This window comes from Astyanax mexicanus, chromosome 2 (genome assembly GCF_023375975.1).
Source record: "Astyanax mexicanus isolate ESR-SI-001 chromosome 2, AstMex3_surface, whole genome shotgun sequence".
NCBI lineage: Eukaryota > Metazoa > Chordata > Actinopteri > Characiformes > Acestrorhamphidae > Astyanax > Astyanax mexicanus.
Window position 1 is genome coordinate 66,809,980 of NC_064409.1, and position 24,071 is coordinate 66,834,050.

Here is a 24,071-nt window from a genome sequence, read left to right on the forward strand (position 1 = left end):
TCATTTTTTGAGTAATCTTACCTCTACAGATGATCTTCTGCGGTCTGATACGACTAGAGTATTCCTATTACTACCTTGTGCTAAAGTAGAACCGATACTCATTCTGGGTCCAACCAACATGTAGCGTTTATCTCCTGATCTGTACTGGATGCTGTGACACAGTGTCCCATCATAATTTGTATCTTGTAAATGTTTGGAGGAATAGTCTGTTGACTTGGAGCACTGCATCACGATCAGAACAATGATGCTGATGACAAAAAGTGCTGAAACAGAACCCAGAGTGATGATCAGATAAAAAGCAATGTCATTGTCCTCCTCAGCTTTTATCGAGTTTTTAACATCAGAAGCTGCAAAAGCCTCTTTGGGCTCTACAACTTTGATAATTACAGTCGTTGTTGCTGAAAGCGACACATTGCCATTGTCTTTGACCAGTATGACCAGTTTATGTTGAGACTCGTCTGTTTCTGTGAATGAGCGGAGGGTCCTTATCTGTCCAGTATAACGATCCAAACCAAACAAACTGTGGTCACTTACATCCTGCAGTGAAAACAATAACCACCCGTTGTAACCTATATCTGCATCATATGCTCTCACTTTAGTCACCAAATGTCCTGCGTTCACATTGCGAGGAATCTCCTCCACACCTTCTGCAGATCCGTTAGAGCTGACTGGATATAAGATCACTGGAACATTGTCGTTCTGGTCCAGAATGAACACATTAACTGTAACGTTGCTGCTCAAAGGTGGAGTTCCAGAATCAGTAGCAAGCACGTGGAACTGGAATGTTTTGACTGTTTCAAAATCCAAACTTTTTAGTGCGTAGACATTCCCGTCTTCAGAGTTTATATTAAGATATGAGACTATGTTTGTGTCAATGTTTTCATCCTTTAAAATGTGGTAAGCTAGATGAGCATTTTCATTCTGATCTACATCAAAGGCACTAATGGAGAATATGGATGCACCTGGACTATTGTTTTCTTTAATATAAAACGCATATGGGTTTTGAATAAACATTGGTTTGTTGTCATTCACATCTGCAATATCAACTTTTATTGTTTTCCGTGTAGATAAAGATGGCTGACCTCTGTCTGAACACATTATAATTATAGTATACATAGACACAGATTCTCTGTCTAAGCGGTTTTTAGTAACAAGTGAGTACATGCTCTTCTGGAAAGAAGGTTTCAACTCAAATGGGATGTCTTCTATAAGTGTGCAAATCACTACACCATTCTCTCCCGAATCTCTATCAGATGAACCGATAAGGGCAATAGCTGCACCTGGATTCGCGTCCTCTAGAATTTTATTAGACAGTGAGGTCACGTCTATTTGAGGAACGTTATCATTGACGTCTTTTATATTGATAACAACACTGCAGTGGCCTATCAAAACGACTGGACCTTTGTCTGATGCCTGGATATCTATTTCATACACACTCTGTTCCTCGAAATCTATTAGTCCTTTTACAGTAATTTTTCCTGTATTTGAATCTATTTCAAATTTTTCAAAAGCTTTGTTCATTACACTTTTATCAAATGCATAAACAACCTGTGCATTTGCACCCTCGTCTAAATCGGTGGCATGTAGTTTTACCACCGAAGAGCCAAATGGTGAATTTTCCTCTATTGTCACAGTATATACTTGACGATCAAAAACTGGAGCATTATCATTAATGTCAATGACATTAATTGTAATATTTACTGATCCTGATCTTTCGGGCTTTCCTCCATCATATGCCGTCAGGGTTAGATGCAGTTCAGAATTATGTTCTCTGTCTAGAGGTTTTTTAAGTAGCAGAAAAGGAATTTTGTCTTCCCCACGAGTTTTTACATCTAGTTCAAAGTGACTATTTGCACTGAGAATGTACTTATGTAAAGAATTTACTCCAGCGTCTAAATCCCGCGCAGCGTCCATGGGGACTCGCGTACTCTGTGGCACTGCATTTTCTGATATATCTAAATGCTTCTCTCGTACAGGAAATATAGGAGAGTGATCATTGATATCTCTAATATCGACCTCTATATAATGAACCTCTAACGGGTTTTCAGCTACAGTTTTAAGATTTACTGTACACAGACTGCTTTTCTCACATAGCTCCTCCCTGTCGATTTTCCCACTCACGTACAGCAATCCATTGTCCTGGTTTATCTGCAAGAAACGATCATTTGACGCGGAGACGATCCGAAACCGTCTATCTTTAATTTTATCCACATCAAACCCCAAGTCTTTCGCAATATTTCCCACAACAGATCCTGTTTTAGATTCCTCTGCAATAGAGTAGCGAATTTGAGCCAGAACCCCTTCACAAGAAAACATGAAGAAAAAACAGCACAGGAAGATCTTCAGCATAGTGCTATCCCGGGCCGTCATTGTGAAAGTTAAAATATCCTCTGCAGCATCGCAAATAGTTGAGTAATTATCCACCGACCTGCTTAGCTCCCCAAAAATTCGAGAATTCAATGCAACGACACAAATGGCTTAGCGACATGTCGAAACGTTTTTTCTGCCCTGAAGTACAACAGCATCGTTCATACATTGTGCATGCGCAATGGAGAATAAAAATAAGTACGATATAACCTGTAAAGCAGCGACACCAAGCTTCAGCTTAAATTTCTAGTACGTTATTGTGCACTTTTAACACATAAATGAATTAATAAACGAAGAAATAGATAGATAGATAGATAGATAGATAGATAGATAGATAGATAGATAGATAGATAGATAGATAGATAGATAGATAGATAGATAGATAGATCACAAGACTCACCTCTAGTGTTGATTGTCGTTTGTTGGTTACTCTGAGTGTATTCCCATTACTGCCTGGAACTATAGTAGAACCGATACTCATTCTAGGTCCAACTAACATGTAGCGTTTATCTCCAGATCTATACTGGATGCTGTGGCACAGTGTCCCGTCATAATTTGTATCTTGTAAATACTTGGAGGAATATTCTGTTGATTTGGAGCACTGCATTACAATTAAAACAATAATACTGACAATAAAAAGTATTGAAACTGAGCTCAAGGTAATGATTAAATAAAAAATAATGTTACTGCCCTCCTCATCTTTAACAGTGTTTGTTATATCAGAGGCTGCAAATGCCTCTCTGGGCTCTACAACTTTAATAATCACTGTTGCTGTAGCTGAAAGTGACACGTTGCCATTGTCTTTGACCAGTATGACCAGTTTATGTTGAGACTCGTCGGTTTCTGTGAATGAGCGAAGGGTTCTTATCTGTCCAGTATAGCGGTCCAAACCAAACAGACTGTGGTCACTCACTTCCTGCAGTGAAAATAATAGCCAGCCGTTGTATCCTATATCTGCGTCATAGGCTCTCACTTTGGTCACCAAATGTCCTGCGTTCACATTGCGAGGAATCTCCTCAACACCTTCAGCAGATCCGTTAGAGGTGACCGGATATAAAATCACTGGAACATTGTCGTTCTTATCCAGAATGAACACGTTCACTGTGACGTTGCTGCTTAGAGCTGGAGTTCCAGAATCTGAAGCGGACACGTGGAACTGGAATGACTTCACTGTCTCAAAGTCAAACTGTTTCAAAGCATATATCTGTCCATTTTCAGAATGTATGTTGATAAATGATGCCATGTCATTCTGCATACCCCCTTTGATAACCGAATAAGTGATAACAGCGTTTTCATTTAAATCTTTATCTCTGGCACTTACTGAGAAAATAGGTGCCCCTGGTGAGTTATTTTCCAACAAATAAAGATTAATAGGATTATAAGGGAATTCAGGGCTATTGTCGTTCACGTCAGCAACATGCACTCTAATAGTTTTATGACTGAGTTGAGGAGGTTGACCTAGGTCTGTTGCTATTATAGTTATGTCGTAGTATGACACAAGTTCTCTGTCCAACGCATCTTTGGTCTCTAATGAGTACATGTTTCCTTTTACTGATGATTTTAACTCAAACGGTACTTTATCTGGAAGACTACAAACAACTTTACCGTTTAGACCAGAATCTTTATCAGTTACACTAATAAGAGCAATCACTGTTCCGCGTTTAGAGCCCTCCGGCGTCATGTTGGATAAAGACGTTATATCTATTTCTGGCTTGTTGTCGTTCACGTCTGTAACCTTTATGAGAACTCTGCAATCTCCAGTCATTGGCGGTTGACCCTTATCGGTGGCTTGGACATTTAACCTATAGGCCTCATTTTCCTCAAAATCAATCTTCCCCTTAATGCTGATTTCTCCGGTAACACTATCTAAATAAAATTTGTCATTTATTTGACTTTTTGAAGACCTACTGAATGCATACTCCACTTCTCCGTTCAGACCATCGTCTGCATCACTAGCATTTACAGTGGCAATAATAGATCCTGTTGGTGTATTTTCTTTTAACATCACCGTATACGTTTCCTGAGTGAATACAGGTCTGTTGTCGTTAATATCACTAACGCAAACTGTTATGTTTAAAGTGCCAGATTTAGGAGGGTTTCCTCCATCATATGCTGTCAGTAATAGAGATTGACTGGTATATTGCTCTCTATCTAACTGTTTATGTAGAACTAAGAACACGATTTTATCCTCATCATCACCATCTCTTAATTGCAACTGGAAATGTTCGTTTTGACCTAATTTATAAGTATGAATAGAATTGACCCCAGCGTCCAGGTCCCGTGCTGCGGGGAGTTCAAATCTTGCCCCTGGTAAAGTATTTTCAGGTATTTCTAAGTAAATTTTTGTTTCTGCAAAAACAGGGAAATTGTCATTAACGTCAGTGACTTCAACTTCAATGTAATGTATTTCTAAGGGATTTTCAACAACGGTTTTTATATTTACTGTGCATGCTCGGTTTTTACCACAGAGTTCGTCCCTGTCTATTTTTTCTTTAACAGACAAAACGCCATTGTTCTGGTTTACCTGGAATAGAGCGTCATTAGCTCCAGAAACAACCCTAAACCGTCTGTCCACCAAAGAGCTGACATCGATACCCAAATCCTTAGCAATGTTTCCGACAGTGTATCCCTCCTTTACCTCCTCTGGAAGAGAATACCGAATCTGAGTTGAAACCTGGTCCACAAAGCACAGCAGTAAAGCGAACCACAGAACAATCCACCAATACTCCCATCCGCGCCGTTGTTTTTCGCCATCCATCGCTAATATGAATCCAGTTTCCTTTTATACAGTCAACAGTCAAATTGTCTTTCCTTTCAGCGTTATTTTTTGATTATCTCCAGCATCCTAAATTTAAGACATCAGAACACACCAAAAATTACCCCGTTTAAAACAATAGCCACACATTGCCATGGCTGTGCAGTGAACAATACGGCCTTGCGCGGCGTCAGAAAAGTGGGAGGGACAAAATGTCAATGTTTCCTTGTGCAGTACTGACACCAAGCGATATTATTTATCAACTGTGAATACAAAAGTCAGTTATAAAAACAATCACTCCAGTTGACTATAAATGTTTCTGACATGCAAGTTAGGACCGATGGCGTAAGCCAAGTTAAACTGTCAAGTATCACGCATGAAATAAAAAATGTTAGCTAGTAAATGTGTGTCTGTGTGTGTATATATATATATATATATATATATATATATATATATATATATATATATATATAATGATAATCGAAATGTACAACAGGGAAAGATTTAAATGTTAAACAGTGTAAAGGCGCCAGTCAATTTAAAATTAATTTTTGCTTTTTAATGTCTGTATGGTAAATCATATTAAAATTACAAAGAACCTCACCTCTCCAGATGCTCTTCTTCTGCGATCTGGTACGACTAGAGTATTTCCTTTGCTTCCAGGGACTACAGAAGAACCAATACTCATTCTGGGTCCGACTAACATGTAGTTTTTATCTCCAGATCTGTACTGGATGCTGTGACACAGTGTCCCATCATAATTTGTATCTTGTAAGTATTTGGAGGAATAGTCTGCAGATTGTGAGCACTGCATTACGATAAGTACAATGATGCTGATTACAAAAAGTACTGAAACAGATCCCAGAGTAATGATCAGGTAAAAAGTAATGTCGCTGTCCTCCTCGTCTTTTACTGAGTTTTTAACATCAGAAGCAGCAAAAGCCTCTTTGGGCTCCACAATTTTGATAATCACAATCGCTGTTGCTGAAAGTGACACGTTGCCATTGTCTTTGACCAGTATGACCAGTTTATGGTGAGCCTCGTCTGTCTCTGTGAATGAGCGGAGGGTTCTTATCTGTCCAGTATATCGGTCCAAACCAAACAGACTGTGGTCACTCACTTCCTGCAGTGAAAACAATAACCAGCCGTTGTATCCTATATCTGCGTCATAGGCTCTCACTTTGGTCACCAAATGTCCTGCGTTCACATTGCGGGGAATCTCCTCAACACCTTTAGCTGAACCATTAGAGCTGAGTGGATATAAGATCACTGGAACGTTGTCGTTCTCATCCAGTATGAACACGTTAACGGTTACGTTGCTGCTCAGTGGTGGAGTTCCAGAATCTGTTGCGAGCACGTGGAACTGAAATATTTTAATAGTTTCAAAGTCAAAACTTTTGAGCGCCTGAATAACTCCTGTTTCAGAGTTAATATTCAGGAATGATGCCATATTGGTTTGTCCTCCGTCACTTCTGATAATATTATATGATATGGCTGCGTTATCATCAGAATCTTTGTCAAATGCGCTAACTGAGACAATGGATGTGCCGGGAGTGTTATTTTCCTTCAAATACAAGAAAACGGAACTTTGAAGAAATTCTGGTCTATTATCATTTACGTCTGATACCAGCACGCTTATCTTTTTAAAGCTGGATAACGATGGGCTTCCCAAGTCTGTGGCTGTTATAGTGATGTCGTAATGTGATACCGCCTCACGGTCTAATTTTTCTTTCGTTACTAATGAATACATATTGTCTTGAAAAGAAGGTTTCAGTTCAAACGGGACACCACTTGAAAGACTACATACAACTTTTCCATTGATTCCAGAGTCTTTATCTGATACGCTGATGAGGGAAATTGCTGTACCGAGTGTGGAGTCTTCCGCAATGACATTTGATAGTGATGTCACTTCAATCTCTGGTTTATTGTCATTTATATCTACAATCCTTATGATGACTCTGCTCTCCACAGTCAGAGGAGGCTGGCCTTTGTCAGAAGCCTGGATATCTAGTTTGTAAACCTCTGTATTCTCGAAGTCTACTTCACCTATAACTCGTATCTCCCCTGTAATGCTATCTAATTGAAAAACATCGTGAATTGTACGCTTCAAAGTTTTGGCAAAACTGTATTCAACATCACTGTTGGAGCCCTCATCAGGATCAGTTGCGTTTATTGTAATAACGGTTGTGCCAAGTGGAGCGTTTTCTTGTAATGTAGTAGAATATGAGCTTTTACTAAAGACAGGGCGATTATCATTTGAGTCAAGAACTTTAACAGTGATATTAAGAGTACCTGTTTTGGGAGGATTTCCACCATCTTCCGCTGTTACAAACAAATAATAATTAGCCGTTTGTTCCCGATCAAGAGGTTTTCGTAAAACCAAGAATGGTATTTTATCCTCGTCGCTGTTCTTGGTGTCAATTTCAAAGTTGACATTCTGATTTAACTTATAATTTCGAATTGAATTTGGAGTCGTGTCCTGGTCGCGAGCTGTGTGCAACTGGAAGCTCGTTCCTATCGAAGTATGTTCCGCTATCTCAAGATGCTGATGCGTTTCAGTAAAACTCGGAACATTATCGTTGATATCCGTTATTTCGACCACAACGTGATGAATTTCTAGTGGATTTTCAACAGCAATTTTAAGATTTATCAAACAAATTATATTTTCGCCACACAGCTCTTCTCTGTCTATTTTCTTCTGTACATACAACACACCATTGTCCTGATTAGCTTTAAAGAATGCGTCTTTTGATCCAGAAACGATACGGAACCGTCTGCTCGCCAACGTATTGACATCAAGGCCAAACTCTTTTGCAATATTTCCCACTATGGAACCCTCTTTCCCCTCTTCCGGCAGAGTGTACCTTATCTGAGATGAAACCTGCTCTCCGAGGCACAGCAGCAAAGATAAACAAAGGACAGTCCTCCAAATATTCCATCTGCATCTTTGTACTACTCCATTTCCCATTGCGGTGCTCTTAAATATTGCAGTTCCTCTAACAACAATGTTCCACTTGTAACCAGTTACATGACATAATTCTCCTTCGTAGTTGGCTTATGTTTGTGGATCATTGTAAAAGCTCCCGTTTTGCTAAAAAGAGTTGCTGCCTCTTTTGCTCAACAAAGGGTTATGACCAGTATAGATCATGCGCAACGTTCACCAGTGGGCAGGGCAATACATGGACCTTCTATCCCTATGTCACACTGACATCGTCTGGCGGACAAGAATATAAAAAATATGAATGCAGATAAGCAAAAGAAAACAAGACAAATGAAAGGCAAATAGCCAAAAACAAATCAAAAAGACACTATGGTAAATACGTTCCTGGAAAAGGCTACAATACGTTACTTTAGTTTAAGTATGTCGGTGTTCCTGAAATCAATAAACAAGATGACAAAAAAGAAAAAAATTGTAACGTGTAAAATTATACTATGCACAATCCGGACACAATCAGTCATTACTGGCGTATCTACGAACACAAAATCGGTTCAATCACGCTGCAAATGTACTTTTTGTAGTTTGGTTGTTTGGTTTTATCCTCAATGATAATTTGAAATCATAGCAAGTTGCATCAGAAAAAATGTTTTGATTTTAAGAAATTGTGTATATTCGTTTATGTCAACATATACATCTATAATTGCGGAAACATGCAAAGCAGAGTGGAATGTCTGGGGCATCCACAACTAAATCATTGTAATTAATAATAAAAGTAGTTCAGAACAAGCGGTTGAATGTTTAGGTGGAAATATACTATTCCTGTTTCTTGAAACCATCACAAAATAAGACAACACAGGCAGACCCACTACTTAAGATACACAGTATCTTTGCCAGCGTTAAATGAACAGCATTGAAATGTATTTTTTTTTAAAATCAACTTAAATAGATTTACTGTGTGCAATATACCAGTACCCTGTCAACATGTACTAAATCGTGTCAGCAACACGGACAGCATCGCCCACATTTAATATTTAGGTGGGATTTGAAATATGAACATGAACATAAAGGCACATGTAATCACAGTTGGAATCTTGAAAACGTTTCAATAGCAATAGCCTCTTACCTCAGCGGACGCCTTCCCTCTGCGATCTGGTACCAATAGAGTATTTCCGTTACTGCTCGGAACTATTGTAGAACCGATGCTCATCCTGGGTCCAACTAACATGTAGCGTTTATCTCCTGATCTGTACTGGATGCTGTGACACAGTGTCCCGTCATAATTTGTATCTTGTAAATACTTGGAGGAATAGTCTGTTGATTTTGAGCACTGCATTATAATCAGCACAATAATGCTGATCACAAAAAGTACTGAAACAGAGCCCAAAGAAATAAATAAATAAAAAGTAACATCATTGTCTTCCTCATATTTTGCTGTGGTTTTTACATCAGAAGCTGCAAAAGCTTCTTTGGGCTCTACAACCTTAATGATTACAGTCGCTGTTGCTGAAAGTGACACGTTGCCGTTGTCTTTGACCAGTATGACCAGTTTATGCAGAGCTTCATCAGTTTCTGTGAATGAGCGGAGGGTTCTTATCTGTCCAGTATAGCGGTCCAAACCAAATAGACTGTGGTCACTCACTTCCTGCAGTGAAAATAATAACCAGCCATTGTATCCAATATCTGCATCAAAGGCTCTCACTTTGGTCACTAAATGTCCTGCGTTCACATTGCGGGGAATCTCCTCAACACCTTCAGCAGATCCATTAGAGCTAATCGGATACAATATCACTGGAACATTGTCGTTCTGATCCAGAATGAAGACGTTCACTGTGACGTTACTGCTTAGTGGTGGAGTTCCAGAGTCTGTAGCGAGCACGTGGAACTGGAACGTTTTCTGTGACTCAAAGTCGAAACTTTTGAGCCCATAAACAACACCTGTTTCAGGATTAATGTTTAGGAACGAGGTGATATCATTTTGTGCCCCATCACCTTTCATAATGTTATATGAGATAACAGAATTGTCATGTATGTCTTCGTCATACGCGTTGACTAAACATATTGATGCCCCAGGGGTGTTGTTTTCGAAAAGGTATAAGTCGAAAGGATTATTTAAAAACTGCGGACGGTTGTCGTTCACGTCTGACACTTGCACTTTTAAATTCTTGAAAGAGAACAGAGGAGGCTGTCCAAGATCCGTCGCAGTAATCGTAATGTCATATTCAGAAACCAGCTCTCTGTCTAAGTTACTTTTTGTCACTAAAGAAAACATGTTATCATGCGCAGACCGTTTTAATTCAAATGGCACATTTTCATTGAGACGACAAACAACTTTACCATTTTCACCAGAATCTTTATCGGTAACACTAATCAAGGAAATTACAGTTCCATGTTTTGAATCTTCAGAAATTATATTAGACAGTGATGTTATTTCTATTTCAGGTGTGTTGTCGTTAACGTCCAATATTTTAATTAATATGCCACTTTCACCCGTCAAAGGAGGGTTGCCTTTATCCGTTGCTTGAACATCCAGTTTATAAATATCTGATTTTTCGAAATCAATCGAGCCTTTCACACGAATTTCCCCAGTTTTGTTGTCCAGGCTGAATATATCGCGAACCCTGGCATTAACCTCACTGCCAAATGAATACACTATATCTCCATTAAGGCCTTCGTCTAAATCTGTTGCGGTGACTTTTAAAACAACGAACCCAGTTTCTATGTTTTCTGGGAGTGTTACTGAATAAACATCTTGATTAAAAATAGGTGGGTTATCATTAGAGTCCAGAACTACTATGGTCACATTAAGAGTCCCCGATTTTGGTGGACTCCCGCCATCAATTGCAGTTAAAATGATGTTGTGCTCCCCTTTTTTCTCTCGGTCCAGATGTTTCTGCAAAACTAGATAAGGGATTTGTTCTTCTCCCCTTTCCCTGACCTGTAATTCAAAATGCTCGTTTTGACTTATTTTATACAGACGGACTGAATTTATTCCTATATCAGGATCATGCGCAGCTTGTAGCTGAAAACGGGCTCCTGTAAGCCTATTTTCTGCTATTTCAATCCTTTTCTCTTTCTCAGAAAATCTAGGTGCATTATCATTTATATCTGTGACCTCTATCGCCACATAATGAATCTCTAGTGGATCTTCTACTGCTATTTTTAGATTCAAAACGCAAGCAATGTTCCCATCACATATTTCATCTCTGTCTGTTCTCTTACTAACGTACAACATCCCGCTGTTCTGATTTACCTGGAAAAGCACATCCTTAGATCCAGAAACAATACGAAACCGTCGATCCACCAGAGTACTGACATCAAGACCCAGATCCTTAGCAACATTCCCAACAGCATATCCCTCTTTCTGCTCCTCTTGAATAGAATACCTGATTTGAGCAAAGACTTGATCCTTGAAGCGATGCAATAAAAAGAAACATAGCAAAATCCAACAGTATTCACAGGTGTTCCTTTGTCCTCCGACTTTTATCATGATTGTTGAAAATTAGTTTATATTTGTAATAAGCAAAGACTCGTTTTCCTTAACAAAGTTATCCATAAAATTTCGGTTACGTAAGGAAACAAAACAGCAGCAAATTTCCCCCTTTAGTGAATCATCGTGACCATTGTGTCTTTCCTTGTTCTTTTTGCTATGCTACCCTTCCACCGCTAAAGCAAACAGACATGCGCGCAGCAGACCAATCAGCAAAGACTAAATATTTTACTTATATCTGTGTAACAGTGACATCGTCTGGAGCAAAATGGTTTTCATGAACGACAGTGAACCTGATAATATGATAAATTATATTTTAATACTTAAAATCACTGTTATGTTTATATTATGATGAAGTAAAAAAAAATTAAATGAAATTATTGTGGTATTTCAGCTGCAATACAACAATGATGCACCACGCATTTTTTTTGTTTTCAAGTGACAACAGGCATTTATCAAAATTCATTAAAACTTTATTACAAACAAGCTCTTACCTCTACAGAAGCTCTGCTCCTGCGATCGGGTACTACTAGAGTATTTGCATTACTGCCCGAGGTTACAGCAGAACCAATACTCCTTCTTGGTCCAACTAACATGTAGCGTTTATCTCCTGATCTGTACTGGATGCTGTGACACAGTGTTCCGTCATAATTTGTGTCTTGTAAATACTTGGAGGAATAGTCTGTAGATTTGGAGCACTGCATTGCAATCAGTACAATGATGCTGATGATAAAAAGTACTGAAACAGAGCCCAGAGGGATGATCAGATAAAACGTAACGTCATTGCCCTCCTCATCTTTTAATGAGCTTTTAACATCGGAAGCAGCAAAAGCCTCCTTGGGCTCCACAACTTTGATAATTACAGTCGTTGTTGCTGAAAGTGATACATTGCCATTGTCTTTGACCAGTATGACCAGTTTATGTTGAGACTCGTCTGTCTCTGTGAATGAGCGGAGCGTTCTTATCTGTCCAGTATAGCGGTCCAAACCAAACAGACTGTGGTCACTCACTTCCTGTAGTGAAAATAATAACCAGCCGTTGTATCCTATATCTGCGTCATATGCTCTCACTTTGGTCACCAAATGTCCTGCGTTCACATTGCGGGGAACCTCCTCCACACCTTCTGCAGATCCGTTAGAGATGACTGGATATAAGATCACTGGAACGTTGTCGTTCTGATCTAGAATGAACACATTGACTGTGACGTTGCTGCTCAGTGGTGGAGTTCCAGAATCGGTAGCGAGCACGCGGAACTGAAAAGACTTGGTTACTTCAAAGTCAAATCTCGTCAGTGCATAAATAACGCCTGTTTCAGAATTAATATTGAGGAATGAAGCCATTTTGTTTTGCAAACTACTCTCTTTAAGAATGCTATATGAAATTGCTGCATTTTCATGTATATCTTTATCCACTGCAGCAATAGAATACATTGAGGCACTTGGTGAGTTATTTTCCATTAAATAAAGTTCAAGTGGATTTTGGAAAAACTCTGGACGATTATCATTCACATCGGACACCTGAACGCTAATATTTTTTTCTGCAGTTAAGGGAGGTTGACCAAGATCTGTTGCTTTGATTTTGATTTCATAAAGTGAAGTTTCCTCTCGGTCCAATTGCGTTTTTGTGACTAAGGAATACATATTGTCCTTTATAGACGGTTTAAGTTCAAATGGTATATTGGGTGATAACGTGCATAACACCTTCCCGTTTACACCGGAGTCTTTATCTAAGATACTGATTAATGAAATTACAGTTCCAGGTTTGGAATTTTCTGGCACTAAGTTAGAAAGTGATGTAACTTCTATTTCTGGATTGTTATCGTTAACATCTAAAATTTTCACAATGACCCTGCAATCAACTGTCATTGGAGGTGTGCCTTTATCAGAAGCCAATACATCTAGTCTATATACATCATTTTTTTCATAGTCTATTTCACCCTTCACCCAAATTTCACCTGTAACATTATTTAAATCAAACATACCATAGTTGTTTCCAAGAGAGTACAGAACTTCTCCGTTCAACCCTTCATCCAAATCGATTGCATTAACCTTGATGACCATGGTCCCTATCGGAATATTTTCATGTATTTGTGCCGTGTACACTTCATGACTAAACACTGGGCGATTGTCATTATTATCCAGAACAGTAACAGTAACATTTAAAGTACCAGAATTTGGTGGATTCCCACCATCTATTGCTGTCAGTAGTAATTTGTGTTCAGCTTTACGTTCCCTATCTACTGCTCTCTGTAAAACGAGAAAGGGTACTTTCTCGTCACCCCTGTCTCTTATTTCTAGATCAAAATGCTCGTTTTGAGTTAATTTGTAGGCTCGCACAGAATATACCCCGATATCTGGATCCCTTGCACTTCGTAGCTGAAAGCGCGCGCCCGGTAGAGTGTTTTCTGCTATCTCCATTCTTTGTTGCTTATCTGGAAATACTGGAGCATGATCATTCGTGTCTGTAATTTCCACTGCCACGTAATGGATCTCCAGAGGGTTTTCGACGACGATTTTAATATCTATTATGCAGGTGTTCATGCCATCACATATTTCTTCTCTGTCGATTTTCTTATGAACAGACAGAATGCCATTGTTCTGATTCACCTGAAAATAGGCGTCGTTAGATCCAGAAACGAGACGAAATCCTCGGTCCATCAGAGTTCCTACATCAAGGCCCAAATCTTTAGCAATATTTCCCACAATATATCCCTCTTTGACTTCTTCAGGAACAGAGTACCTTATGTGAGATGACGCTTGATCCGCAAAGCACAGCAGCAAAGAAAAGCCGAGAAAAATCCCGCAGTACTTCCATTTGCGTCTCTCTTTGATATATTCCATTGTATACGACTACTCCAAACCTCTTCCAACAGAAAATAAAAATCCTCTACTTTCAAAAAATGCAGTACTGCGTCAAATCAAGGTTCATAATTAGCACTACATACTAAAAGCAAATAATCGGTTTATCAAATCAGACATAGACTCTACAGAGCTACATTTTCTCAGGCTGTATATCCACGTTCGTCCGAAACAAAACAGAACTACGCATGTCTGCTTTTAGAGGAGGGCTTACAACAATCTTTTCAATTTTAAAACAACACTGACGCCGAGTGGTCACTAATAACTTAGACACGACCAAAATAACATTTGGTTTTACTTGCGTTTTTATATTAGAGAGTTCTTCCTATTCGCAACTAGTATTTGTGCGGATATTTTACTTTGCTACTGAATTTTTCATACCTTGAACGTCAGACGGCTTGCTTTAAATCTCCAGCCAGACAACTTTGTTGTCCCAAACAATTGTAAAATGGTTTACTAAGGAGGTGTGCAATGTTCGGTTTGTATTAAGGAAACATGATTTTAAGTGGTGGACACAAATGTACTACCTGTGGATTCCACAATAGTACAGAAGGACTAACGAATACTGAAATAAAGAAGCTCTGGAACGTTTGTCCATATATTATCCAAAAACATGGACAGGGGTCATATTTTGGCTACATACACAATGCTGTGCACATTTATCAGTCAAATAACATGAAGGCAATAAGTGACTTTGTGTTTGTTTAAACACTTTCAATGTAATTGGTTATTTGTAGTTCTCATTTAACAACTAGTTTCTTGAATACATTATTTTTTTCATTTAAATCAGTTCACTTGGCATGATTTTTTAACAAACCCATAAATTGGCAAAAAGGCATTCAAAATTTTAAACACGTTGTTATTGTATTATAAGGACCTATAGTAATTTAAAGACCCGTGTGTAGTTTAGTCTTTGTTTAAATTATTGCACAATTCATAATAATTACAGAGAAATCACAACTCTTACCTCTCCAAAAGATGTCCTTCTGCGATCTGGTACCACTAGTGTATTTCCATTACTACCCGGAACTAGAGTAGAACCAATACTCATTCTGGGTCCAACTAACATGTAGCGTTTATCCCCTGATCTGTACTGGATGCTGTGACACAGTGTCCCATCATAATTAGTATCTTGTAAGTACTTGGAGGAATAATCTGTAGATTTAGAGCACTGCATTGCAATCAACACAACGATACTGATGACAAAAAGTACTGAAACAGAACCCAAGGTGACGATCAGATAAAATGTAATGTCATTGTCCTCTTTATCATTTATAGGGTTATAAACATCAGAAGCGGCAAAAGCCTCTTTGGGCTCCACAACTTTGATCATCATAGTCGCTGTTGCTGAAAGGGACACGTTGCCATTGTCTTTGACCAGTATGACCAGTTTATGCAGAGCTTCATCAGTTTCTGTGAATGAGCGGAGGGTCCTTATCTGTCCAGTATAGCGGTCCAAACCAAACAGACTGTGGTCACTCACTTCCTGCAGTGAAAATAATAACCAGCCATTGTATCCAATATCTGCGTCATAGGCTCTCACTTTGGTCACCAAATGCCCTGCGTTCACATTGCGAGGAATCTCCTCCACACCTTCAGCAGATCCATTAGAACTGACTGGATATAAGATTACTGGAATGTTGTCGTTCTGATCCAGTATGAATACGTTCACTGTGACGTTGCTGCTCAGTGGCGGAGTTCCAGAATCTGTAGCGAGCACGCGGAACTGGAACTTTTTAACGGTTTCGTAATCAAAGCTTCGTAGTGCGCTGATGACGCCTGTTTCGGAGTTGACATTTAGGAAAGTCCCCATATCCTTTTGTCTACCATCCCTTATGATATGATACATTATCATAGCATTTTCATTTAGGTCTTTGTCCGAAGCGCTCACAGAAATCACTGACGTACCAGGGACATTATTTTCCAACAAATATAGTTCCAGAGGATTTTGAACAAATTCTGGAGAGTTATCATTAACATCAGATACTTGCACGTGCAGTGTTTTAAATGTAGATAGTGGGGGCTGTCCTAAATCTGTAGCTTTTATTAGGATATTATAACTTTGGACGAGTTCCCTGTCCAAACAGCCTTTAGTAACTAGAGAGTACATGTTTTCCTGAATAGATGGTTTTAGCTCAAATGGGACATGTTCAGTAATGCTACAAATAACTTTACCATTCATACTCATGTCTTTATCTGTAACACTAATCAAAGAAATAACAGAACCTGGTTTTGAGTCTTCAGGTACAATATTAAAAAGTGATGTTACCTCTATTGTTGGGTAATTGTCATTCTCATCAGTTATTTTTATAATGACTCTACAATCTGTTGTCATGGGCGGTTGGCCTCTATCTGATGCCTGTATGTTAAGTCTGTAAACTTCATTTTCTTCAAAGTCAACAGGCTCTTTTATTTGTATTTCCCCGGTGTTGATATCAAGTTTAAATGTGTCGTGAACGTTGCGTCGAGTAGTTTTGCCAAATGAATACAAAACATCCCCATTCAATCCCTCGTCCAAATCCGTTGCATTAACTCGTACTACAGAAGTGCCTACTTTACTATTTTCTCTTAGAGTCACATGATACACGTCTTTACTACAAACTGGGCGATTGTCATTAATATCAAGAACAGTGACAGTAATGTTTAATATGCCTATTTTGGGAGGATTTCCTCCATCCAGCGCGGTCAAAATTAAATTGTGCTTTGTATTTTGTTCTCTGTCTAATGGCTTTTGTAACACTAGCACTGCAATTTTCTCTTCTTCCTCACTGTCCCTCATTTCCATTTCAAAATAATTATTTTTCTCAAGTTTATAGAGGCGAATTGAATTGCTCCCTACATCGGGGTCACGTGCGTTTTGGAGTTCGAAACGCGCCCCAGCTAGAGTATTTTCAGCTATTTCGAAATGCTGCTCTTTCTCAGGAAAATGGGGACCGTGATCATTAATGTCGACAATTTCTACAACGACATAATGAATCTCAAACGGATTTTCCACAGCAATTTTTACATTCATTGTGCATACAGAACTCTCCTCACAAATCATCTCTCTGTCGATTTTCTTAAGGGCAGTCAGTACCCCATTGTTCTGATTTACCTCAAAATAAGCATCAGCAGATGCAGAAACCACACGAAACCGTCTGTCCACCAGTGTAGTGATATCAAGGCCCAAATCCTTTGCAACATTCCCTATTTCGTATCCCTCGTTCACCTCCTCCGGAAAAGAGTAGCTTATCTGAGCTGAGACGTGCTCCGAAATGAAAACCAGCAAAGACAAATGTACAGCAATCCACCAGCACTCCCATCTGCGCCTTTGTTCGCGGTGAAACATCCTGAATTAATGTATTATTGTTGTTACTGTTTCGAATATATTTAGAGTATGTATTTAAAAGCAAAGCATACACGTCCATAATCCATTCTGGTCATATAAACAAGAGTGCCGTTGTATTTAACATGAGCTCCTTCCGTGCTAGGCAAGTTGCTGTCTTGATATTTAGAGCAAAAAAGACTGGCGCAACACAGGAAGCAGGGTTATGTTTCTAGTTGTTATACCTTCGTAATACTGACACCATCTGGTTGTATCAGTAATAGCTCGTTTAAAACTACCAGTTTTACACGTATATAAAAAAAAGATGTTTTGCATAATTATGTTTTGATCCTAGAAATCTTACGGATTAAAAATGTGCTTGACAGCTGCGCACATTGTATTGTACTTTGCACGCCTGATCAAATGAATTGAAGCAAAATTGAATTCTGAATTTGACAAATTAAAATCAAACCAATGTATGTATGTATCTTTGTATGTGCTCACAATGCATTTTTTGTTTGCTTGTAATACAATTGTGCTACTTAACATAATTACACTGAGAAAGTGTGCATTTGTATTTATTTTGTAGAGCATGTGGTCTTATTTTCTCTTACAAAATCAAGTATGTGTGTGAGGGGGAGGGAGGTCTGCCTTTCTCGGCTACAATGTATGAACGATGCTGTATTAACAAAACAAAAAATAAGTGTACATGACTGAACACCAATAAAAGTAATTTAACAAGCACATACCTCTTCAGAAGCTCTGCTTCTGCGATCTGGTACCACTAGAGTATTCCCATTACTGGCCGGAACTATTGTAGAACCGATGCTCATTCTAGGTCCAACTAACATGTAGCGTTTATCTCCTGATCTGTACTGGATGCTGTGACACAGTGTCCCATCATAGTTTGTATCTTGTAGATACTTTGATGAATAGTCCGTAGATTTAGCGCATTGCATTACGATCAGAACAATGATGCTGATCAAAAAAAGCAATGAAACAGAGCCCAAAGTGATGATGAGATAAAACGTAATGTCACTGTCCTCCTCATCCTTTATAACATTTTGTACATCAGAAGCAGCAAAAGCCTCTTTGGGCTCCACAACTTTAATAATCACAGTCGCTGTTGCTGAAAGTGAGACGTTGCCATTGTCCTTGACCAGTATGACCAGTTTATGCTGAGCCTCGTCTGTCTCTGTGAATGAGCGGAGGGTCCTTATCTGTCCAGTATAGCGGTCCAAACCAAATAGACTGTGATCACTCACTTCCTGCATTGAAAATAATAACCAGCCATTGTATCCTATATCTGCATCATAGGCTCTCACTTTGGTCACTAAATGTCCTGCGTTCACATTGCGAGGAACCTCCTCCACACCTTCTGCAGATCCGTTAGAGCTGACTGGATATAAGATCACTGGAACATTGTCGTTCTGATCCAGAATGAAAACGTTTACTGTGACGTTGCTGGTCAGTGGTGGAGTTCCAGAATCTGTAGCGGACACGTGGAACTGAAACGTTTTGACGGTTTCAAAGTCGAAACTCTTATGGGCACGAATAACACCTGTTTCAGAGTTAATGTTGAGGAAAGAGGCCATGCCATCTTGTACTACATCATCTCTTATAACATGATATGAGATCAGGGCGTTCTCGCTTTCATCTTTGTCCCATGCGCTCACTGAGAAAATGGAGTCCCCCGGCAAATTATTTTCAAAAATGTAAAGTTCAAGAGGGTTTTCTGGAAACACGGGATGATTATCATTGACATCTGATACCTCCACGCTCAAAGTTTTGAATGAGGACAGAGGAGGTTGCCCTAAGTCAACAGCAAATATTGTAATATCATAATGTGAAGCCTCTTCTCGATCCAAATTAGTTTTCGTGACCAGGGAATACATATTTTCCTGAATAGACGGTTTTAACTCAAAAGGAGCTTTTTGAGATAGACTACATATCACTTTTCCATTAACACCTGAATCTTTGTCACTTACACTAATGAGTGAAACAACAGTTCCTGGTTTAGAATGTTCGGGTACTACGTTAGAGAGGAAGGTCACATCAATTTCAGGTTCATTGTCATTTATATCTGCAACCTTTATGATTACTCTAGAGTTCGTTGTCATTGGGGGTTCTCCTCGGTCAGATGCAGTAACATCAGCTCTGTATATCTCTGTGTCCTCAAAATCAATCATTCCTTTTACTCGAATTTCTCCTGTTTTTCCATCCAGTTCAAACGTTTCAGAAACTTTTTTCTTTACGTTACTAGCAAACGAAAAGATAACATCTCCATTCAACCCTTTATCAACATCTGTAGCACTTACGTTGATTAGAAATGCTCCCTTTGGGGTATTTTCAGGAATTGTTATAGTATAAACATCTTCACTGAATACTGGTCTGTTGTCATTAATGTCGAGTACAGTTATTGAAATATTCATTAACCCTGACTTCGGTGGATTTCCACCATCAATCGCAGTCAGCACTAAACTGTGAGCAGCGCGATGCTCCCTGTCAAGTGCTCTCTGTAATTTTAAAACTGGTATTTTATTATCTTCTCCATCATCCCGAATCTCGATATCAAAATGCTCGTTATGACTCAGTTTGTACGTTCGAAGAGAATTTACGCCAGAGTCAGGGTCCCGGGCAGCGACAAGCGGAAAATCAGCCCCAGTTACCGTATTTTCTGCAATCTTTAAATGTTGCTCCTTTTCTGGGAAAATGGGAGCATGGTCGTTTATGTCCCTTATCTCTACACCCACGTAATGTATTTCAAGTGGATGTTCAACTGCAATTTTGAGATTTATTAGGCAGCCTCCATTATCACCACACAGCTCTTCTCTATCGATTTTTTTATATACATACAACTCGCCATTATTCGTGTTTACCTGGAAAAGAGCGTCTTTGGATCCAGAAACGATGCGAAACCGTCTGTCTACCAAGGAACTGACATCAAGACCCAAATCTTTTGCAATATTACCCACAAAAGTTCCTTCTTTCACTTCTTCAGGTACAGAGTACCTTATTTGAGCCAAAACATGTTTTCCGAAGCAGAGCAACAAAAATAAACGCAGAGCCATACACCAGTGTTGCCATCTGTGCCTTTGTTCGCCGTAATCCATCGCAAATAACCAACGTAGTCTTGTGCACATAAATATCCTCTTTTTCAAAAAGATCAATCAAGTGGTATAAAGAATAAAAAAAGCTCCATCTGTAGCGTTCGTTGATGTAGAATTGCTCTGTTCACCAAAATGACATCCTAAAGAACAAAAAGGAACCACAGAAAGCTCGAGCAAGGGGAAGGGCTACCCACCAAAATCGTTTTTTTGTGGCAGGCTGACACCCCATGGACGATATATAGTACAACATAACCGGAAGAAAATAAGTGTAAAAATCAGACAATCATGTACTTCACAACTCCACAAAATTAAACAGGAAAGAACAAAACAGAGGGAAATATTGACATGCCACAAAAGACATAAATATCATTTAACCGGTTTGCCAGGTGACCTGAAATAAGCAGCAGGTCACATTCATAAAATAGATCAAGCAGAGTTTAACGTAAAGTTAAAAGCAGTACCACGGACAGCTTCACACATACTTAAAATGGACTAAATGGAAATACGTTTTGTCTCATTGGTTTCCTGTTAATCGAAATCTACTTTACGTAAAAATGTATTGATAATGTGATACTTGCAAGCGCTCAAAAGCCAATTATAATTAAATGATATAAGGCATCATAATCAACTGAATCTGATGGGTCGATTTAATGTATAATTACTTCATAAAAACAAGATCCGAACAGACTACCATGTAGCAGTATAATTCAGTTTCACATTCTTTCGTTTAGATGTCAAAAGTTAGTGACTCTCTTACCTCTCCAGAAGCCCTGCTCCTGCGATCTGACTCCACCAGTGTATTCCCATTACTGCCCTGAACAAGAGTAGAACCGATACTCATTCTGGGTCCAACTAACATGTAGCGTTTATCTCCAGATCTGTATTGGATGCTGTGACACAGTGTTCCATCATAATTTGTATCTTGTAGGTACTTGGAAGAATAATCTGTACTTCTTTTACACTGCATTGCAATTAGCACAATGATACTGATCACAAAAAGTACTGAAACTGATCCCAAAGTGATAATTAAATAAAATGTCACGTCGCTGTCCTCCTCATCTTTTTCTGTCGTTTTAACATCTGAAGCAGCAAAAGCCTCTTTGGGCTCCACAACTTTAATAATCACAGTCGCTGTTGCAGAAAGCGAGACATTACCATTGTCTTTGACCAGTATAACCAGTTTATGCTGAGCTTCGTCTGTTTCTGTAAATGAACGGAGGGTTCTTATCTGTCCAGTATAGCGATCCAACCCAAACAAACTGTGATCACTCACCTCCTGTACTGAAAACAACAACCAGCCGTTGTATCCTAAATCTGCATCATAGGCTCTCACTTTAGTCACCAAATGTCCTGCGTTCACATTGCGAGGGACCTCCTCTACACCTTCAGCAGATCCGTTATAGGTGACTGGATATAAGATCACTGGAACATTGTCGTTCTGATCCAGTATAAACATGTTCACTGTGAGGTTGGTGCTCAGTGGTGGAGTTCCTGAATCTGTAGCGAGCACATGAAACTGGAACGTTTTTGTTTTTTCGAAATCGAAACGTTTAAGTGCCTGAATAACTCCTGTTTCAGGATTAATGTTAAGAAATAATGTAACGTCGTTTTGTTGCCCCCCTCCACTAAGAATGCTGTATATAATTGCGGCATTTTCTTGCATGTCTTTGTCGGACGCGGTGATAGAATAAATTGAAGCACCTGGAGGAGTATTTTCCACTAAATACATTTCAATTGGATTTTGAGGAAATTGTGGACTGTTATCATTTACGTCTGAGACCTGTACACTGAGAGTTTTAGCTGTAGACAGAGTAGGATGTCCAAAGTCTGTTGCTGTTATTGTAATTTCATAATGGGAAATATTTTCTCTGTCTAATTGTGACTTTGTTAATAGTGAATACATATTGTCCTGCACAGATGTTTTTATTTCAAAAGGTATATCTGGCGACAAACTACATAAAACCTTCCCGTTTACACCAGAGTCTTTATCTAACACACTGATTAATGCAATAACTGTTCCAGGTTTGGAATTTTCGGGTACTAAATTCAATAATGATGTAATCTCTATTTCCGGAGTGTTATCATTTACATCTAAAATTTTTACAATCACCCTGCAATCGACTGTCATTGGAGGGGTGCCTTTATCAGAGGCCAGAACGTCTAATCTATATACTTCAGTGTTTTCAAAGTCTATTTCACCTTTTACTCGAATTTCGCCTGTTACACTATCTAAGTCAAATAGATCATAGATTTTACGATTTAATTTACTACCAAGCGAATATATCACCTCTCCGTTCGACCCCTCGTCCAGATCAACTGCACTAACCTTGATCACAATAGTACCTATTGGAACATTTTCTTGGATTTGTGATGTGTAAATATCTTGACTAAACACTGGACGGTTGTCATTATTGTCTAAAACGACCACAGTGATATTTAATGTTCCAGATTTTGGTGGATTTCCTCCATCTGTTGCTGTCAGTTTTATTTCGTGCTTAGCTTTATGCTCCCTGTCCAAGGCTCTTTGTAAAACCAAAAAGGGTACCTTTTCATCTCCCATATCTCTGATCTCTAAATCAAAATGCTCATTCTGACTCAATGTGTATGAGCGCACGGAGTTTACGCTGATATCTGGATCACGTGCACTCTGCAACTGAAAGCGCGCCCCCGGGTGCGTGGTTTCAGCTATCTCCACTCTTTGTTGCTCTTCGGAAAAAATAGGCGCGTGGTCATTTATATCCATTATTTCTATCCGCACATAATGAATCTCCAGTGGGTTTTCTACAACGATTTTGAGGTTAACCACACAAGGATTGTTACTGTCACATATTTCCTCTCTGTCTATTTTCTTGTGAACATACAACACGCCATTGTTCTGGTTTACCCGAAAAAGATCGTCATTAGATCCGGAGACAATACGAATCCGTCTGTCCACCATAGTGTTGACATCAATACTCAAATCCTTAGCAGTGTTTCCTACGACGAATCCCTCTTTTACCTCCTCTTGTAAAGAATACCTTATCTGAGCCAAAACCTGCTCCTCGAAGAACAGCAGTATAGAGAAATGTAAAGATATAATCCAATACACCCATCTTCGCCTTTGTCTGCCGTCATCCATCATAAATGAGTTTCTCCAAAGCGAATATCCAAACAATAGGAAACTCCAGATTTTAGATACTTCAATAAAGCATGAGCAGCATGTCTATTTTCAAATACTGCTAGTATTTAAAACGCCTTTAATCATTAAAATGG

At 39.0% G+C, this 24,071-nt stretch overlaps 7 protein-coding genes across 7 annotated transcripts; all 7 read right to left on the bottom strand.

Annotated features, from left to right (window-relative positions):
- LOC111193081 (protocadherin gamma-A4-like) lies at positions 1 to 24,007 on the bottom strand. Its single transcript, XM_049474819.1, has 2 exons — positions 22,203 to 24,007; positions 1 to 644 (listed from the first exon to the last, which is right to left on the bottom strand). Exons 1-2 carry the CDS (start codon positions 23,938 to 23,940, stop codon positions 1 to 3), a joined length of 2,382 nt encoding a protein of 793 aa, XP_049330776.1. The 5' UTR covers positions 23,941 to 24,007.
- Positions 2,753 to 5,311, bottom strand: LOC125799055 (protocadherin alpha-3-like; the record flags this gene model as incomplete). The annotated part of the gene is made up of 1 exon (XM_049474821.1): positions 2,753 to 5,311. A coding segment is annotated over exon 1 (2,373 nt), but the record flags the coding sequence as incomplete, so codon positions are not given.
- Positions 5,661 to 8,247, bottom strand: LOC125799052 (protocadherin alpha-3-like). Its single transcript, XM_049474814.1, has one exon. The coding sequence runs from the start codon at positions 8,088 to 8,090 to the stop codon at positions 5,700 to 5,702; it is 2,391 nt and encodes a 796-aa protein (XP_049330771.1). The 5' UTR covers positions 8,091 to 8,247; the 3' UTR covers positions 5,661 to 5,699.
- On the bottom strand, positions 9,163 to 11,701 carry LOC125797995 (protocadherin gamma-A11-like). The gene has a single exon (XM_049474123.1). The coding sequence runs from the start codon at positions 11,545 to 11,547 to the stop codon at positions 9,163 to 9,165; it is 2,385 nt and encodes a 794-aa protein (XP_049330080.1). The 5' UTR covers positions 11,548 to 11,701.
- On the bottom strand, positions 11,927 to 14,965 carry LOC111193083 (protocadherin alpha-7). Its single transcript, XM_022672079.2, has one exon. The coding sequence runs from the start codon at positions 14,385 to 14,387 to the stop codon at positions 12,024 to 12,026; it is 2,364 nt and encodes a 787-aa protein (XP_022527800.2). The 5' UTR covers positions 14,388 to 14,965; the 3' UTR covers positions 11,927 to 12,023.
- LOC125799053 (protocadherin gamma-A11-like) lies at positions 15,322 to 17,903 on the bottom strand. Its single transcript, XM_049474815.1, has one exon. It carries the CDS (start codon positions 17,731 to 17,733, stop codon positions 15,349 to 15,351), a length of 2,385 nt encoding a protein of 794 aa, XP_049330772.1. The 5' UTR covers positions 17,734 to 17,903; the 3' UTR covers positions 15,322 to 15,348.
- Positions 18,270 to 20,984, bottom strand: LOC125799050 (protocadherin gamma-A11-like). The gene has a single exon (XM_049474812.1). The coding sequence runs from the start codon at positions 20,850 to 20,852 to the stop codon at positions 18,444 to 18,446; it is 2,409 nt and encodes an 802-aa protein (XP_049330769.1). The 5' UTR covers positions 20,853 to 20,984; the 3' UTR covers positions 18,270 to 18,443.
- Positions 24,008 to 24,071: the final 64 nt, after the last annotated feature.

What these genes read in the sequence shown, in the direction of transcription:
- LOC125799052 (XM_049474814.1), bottom strand. Translation starts at nt 8,090, where the DNA reads ATGGGAAATGGAGTAGTACAAAGATGCAGATGGAATATTTGGAGGACT.
- LOC125797995 (XM_049474123.1), bottom strand. Translation starts at nt 11,547, where the DNA reads ATGATAAAAGTCGGAGGACAAAGGAACACCTGTGAATACTGTTGGATT.
- LOC111193083 (XM_022672079.2), bottom strand. Translation starts at nt 14,387, where the DNA reads ATGGAATATATCAAAGAGAGACGCAAATGGAAGTACTGCGGGATTTTT.
- LOC125799053 (XM_049474815.1), bottom strand. Translation starts at nt 17,733, where the DNA reads ATGTTTCACCGCGAACAAAGGCGCAGATGGGAGTGCTGGTGGATTGCT.
- LOC125799050 (XM_049474812.1), bottom strand. Translation starts at nt 20,852, where the DNA reads ATGTGCACAAGACTACGTTGGTTATTTGCGATGGATTACGGCGAACAA.
- LOC111193081 (XM_049474819.1), bottom strand. Translation starts at nt 23,940, where the DNA reads ATGATGGATGACGGCAGACAAAGGCGAAGATGGGTGTATTGGATTATA. An exon ending in CTATAACGGATCTGCTGAAG is followed by an intron (nt 645 to 22,202) that starts GTGTAGAGGAGG and finishes GATCTGCAGAAG; the next exon opens with GTGTGGAGGAGATTCCTCGC.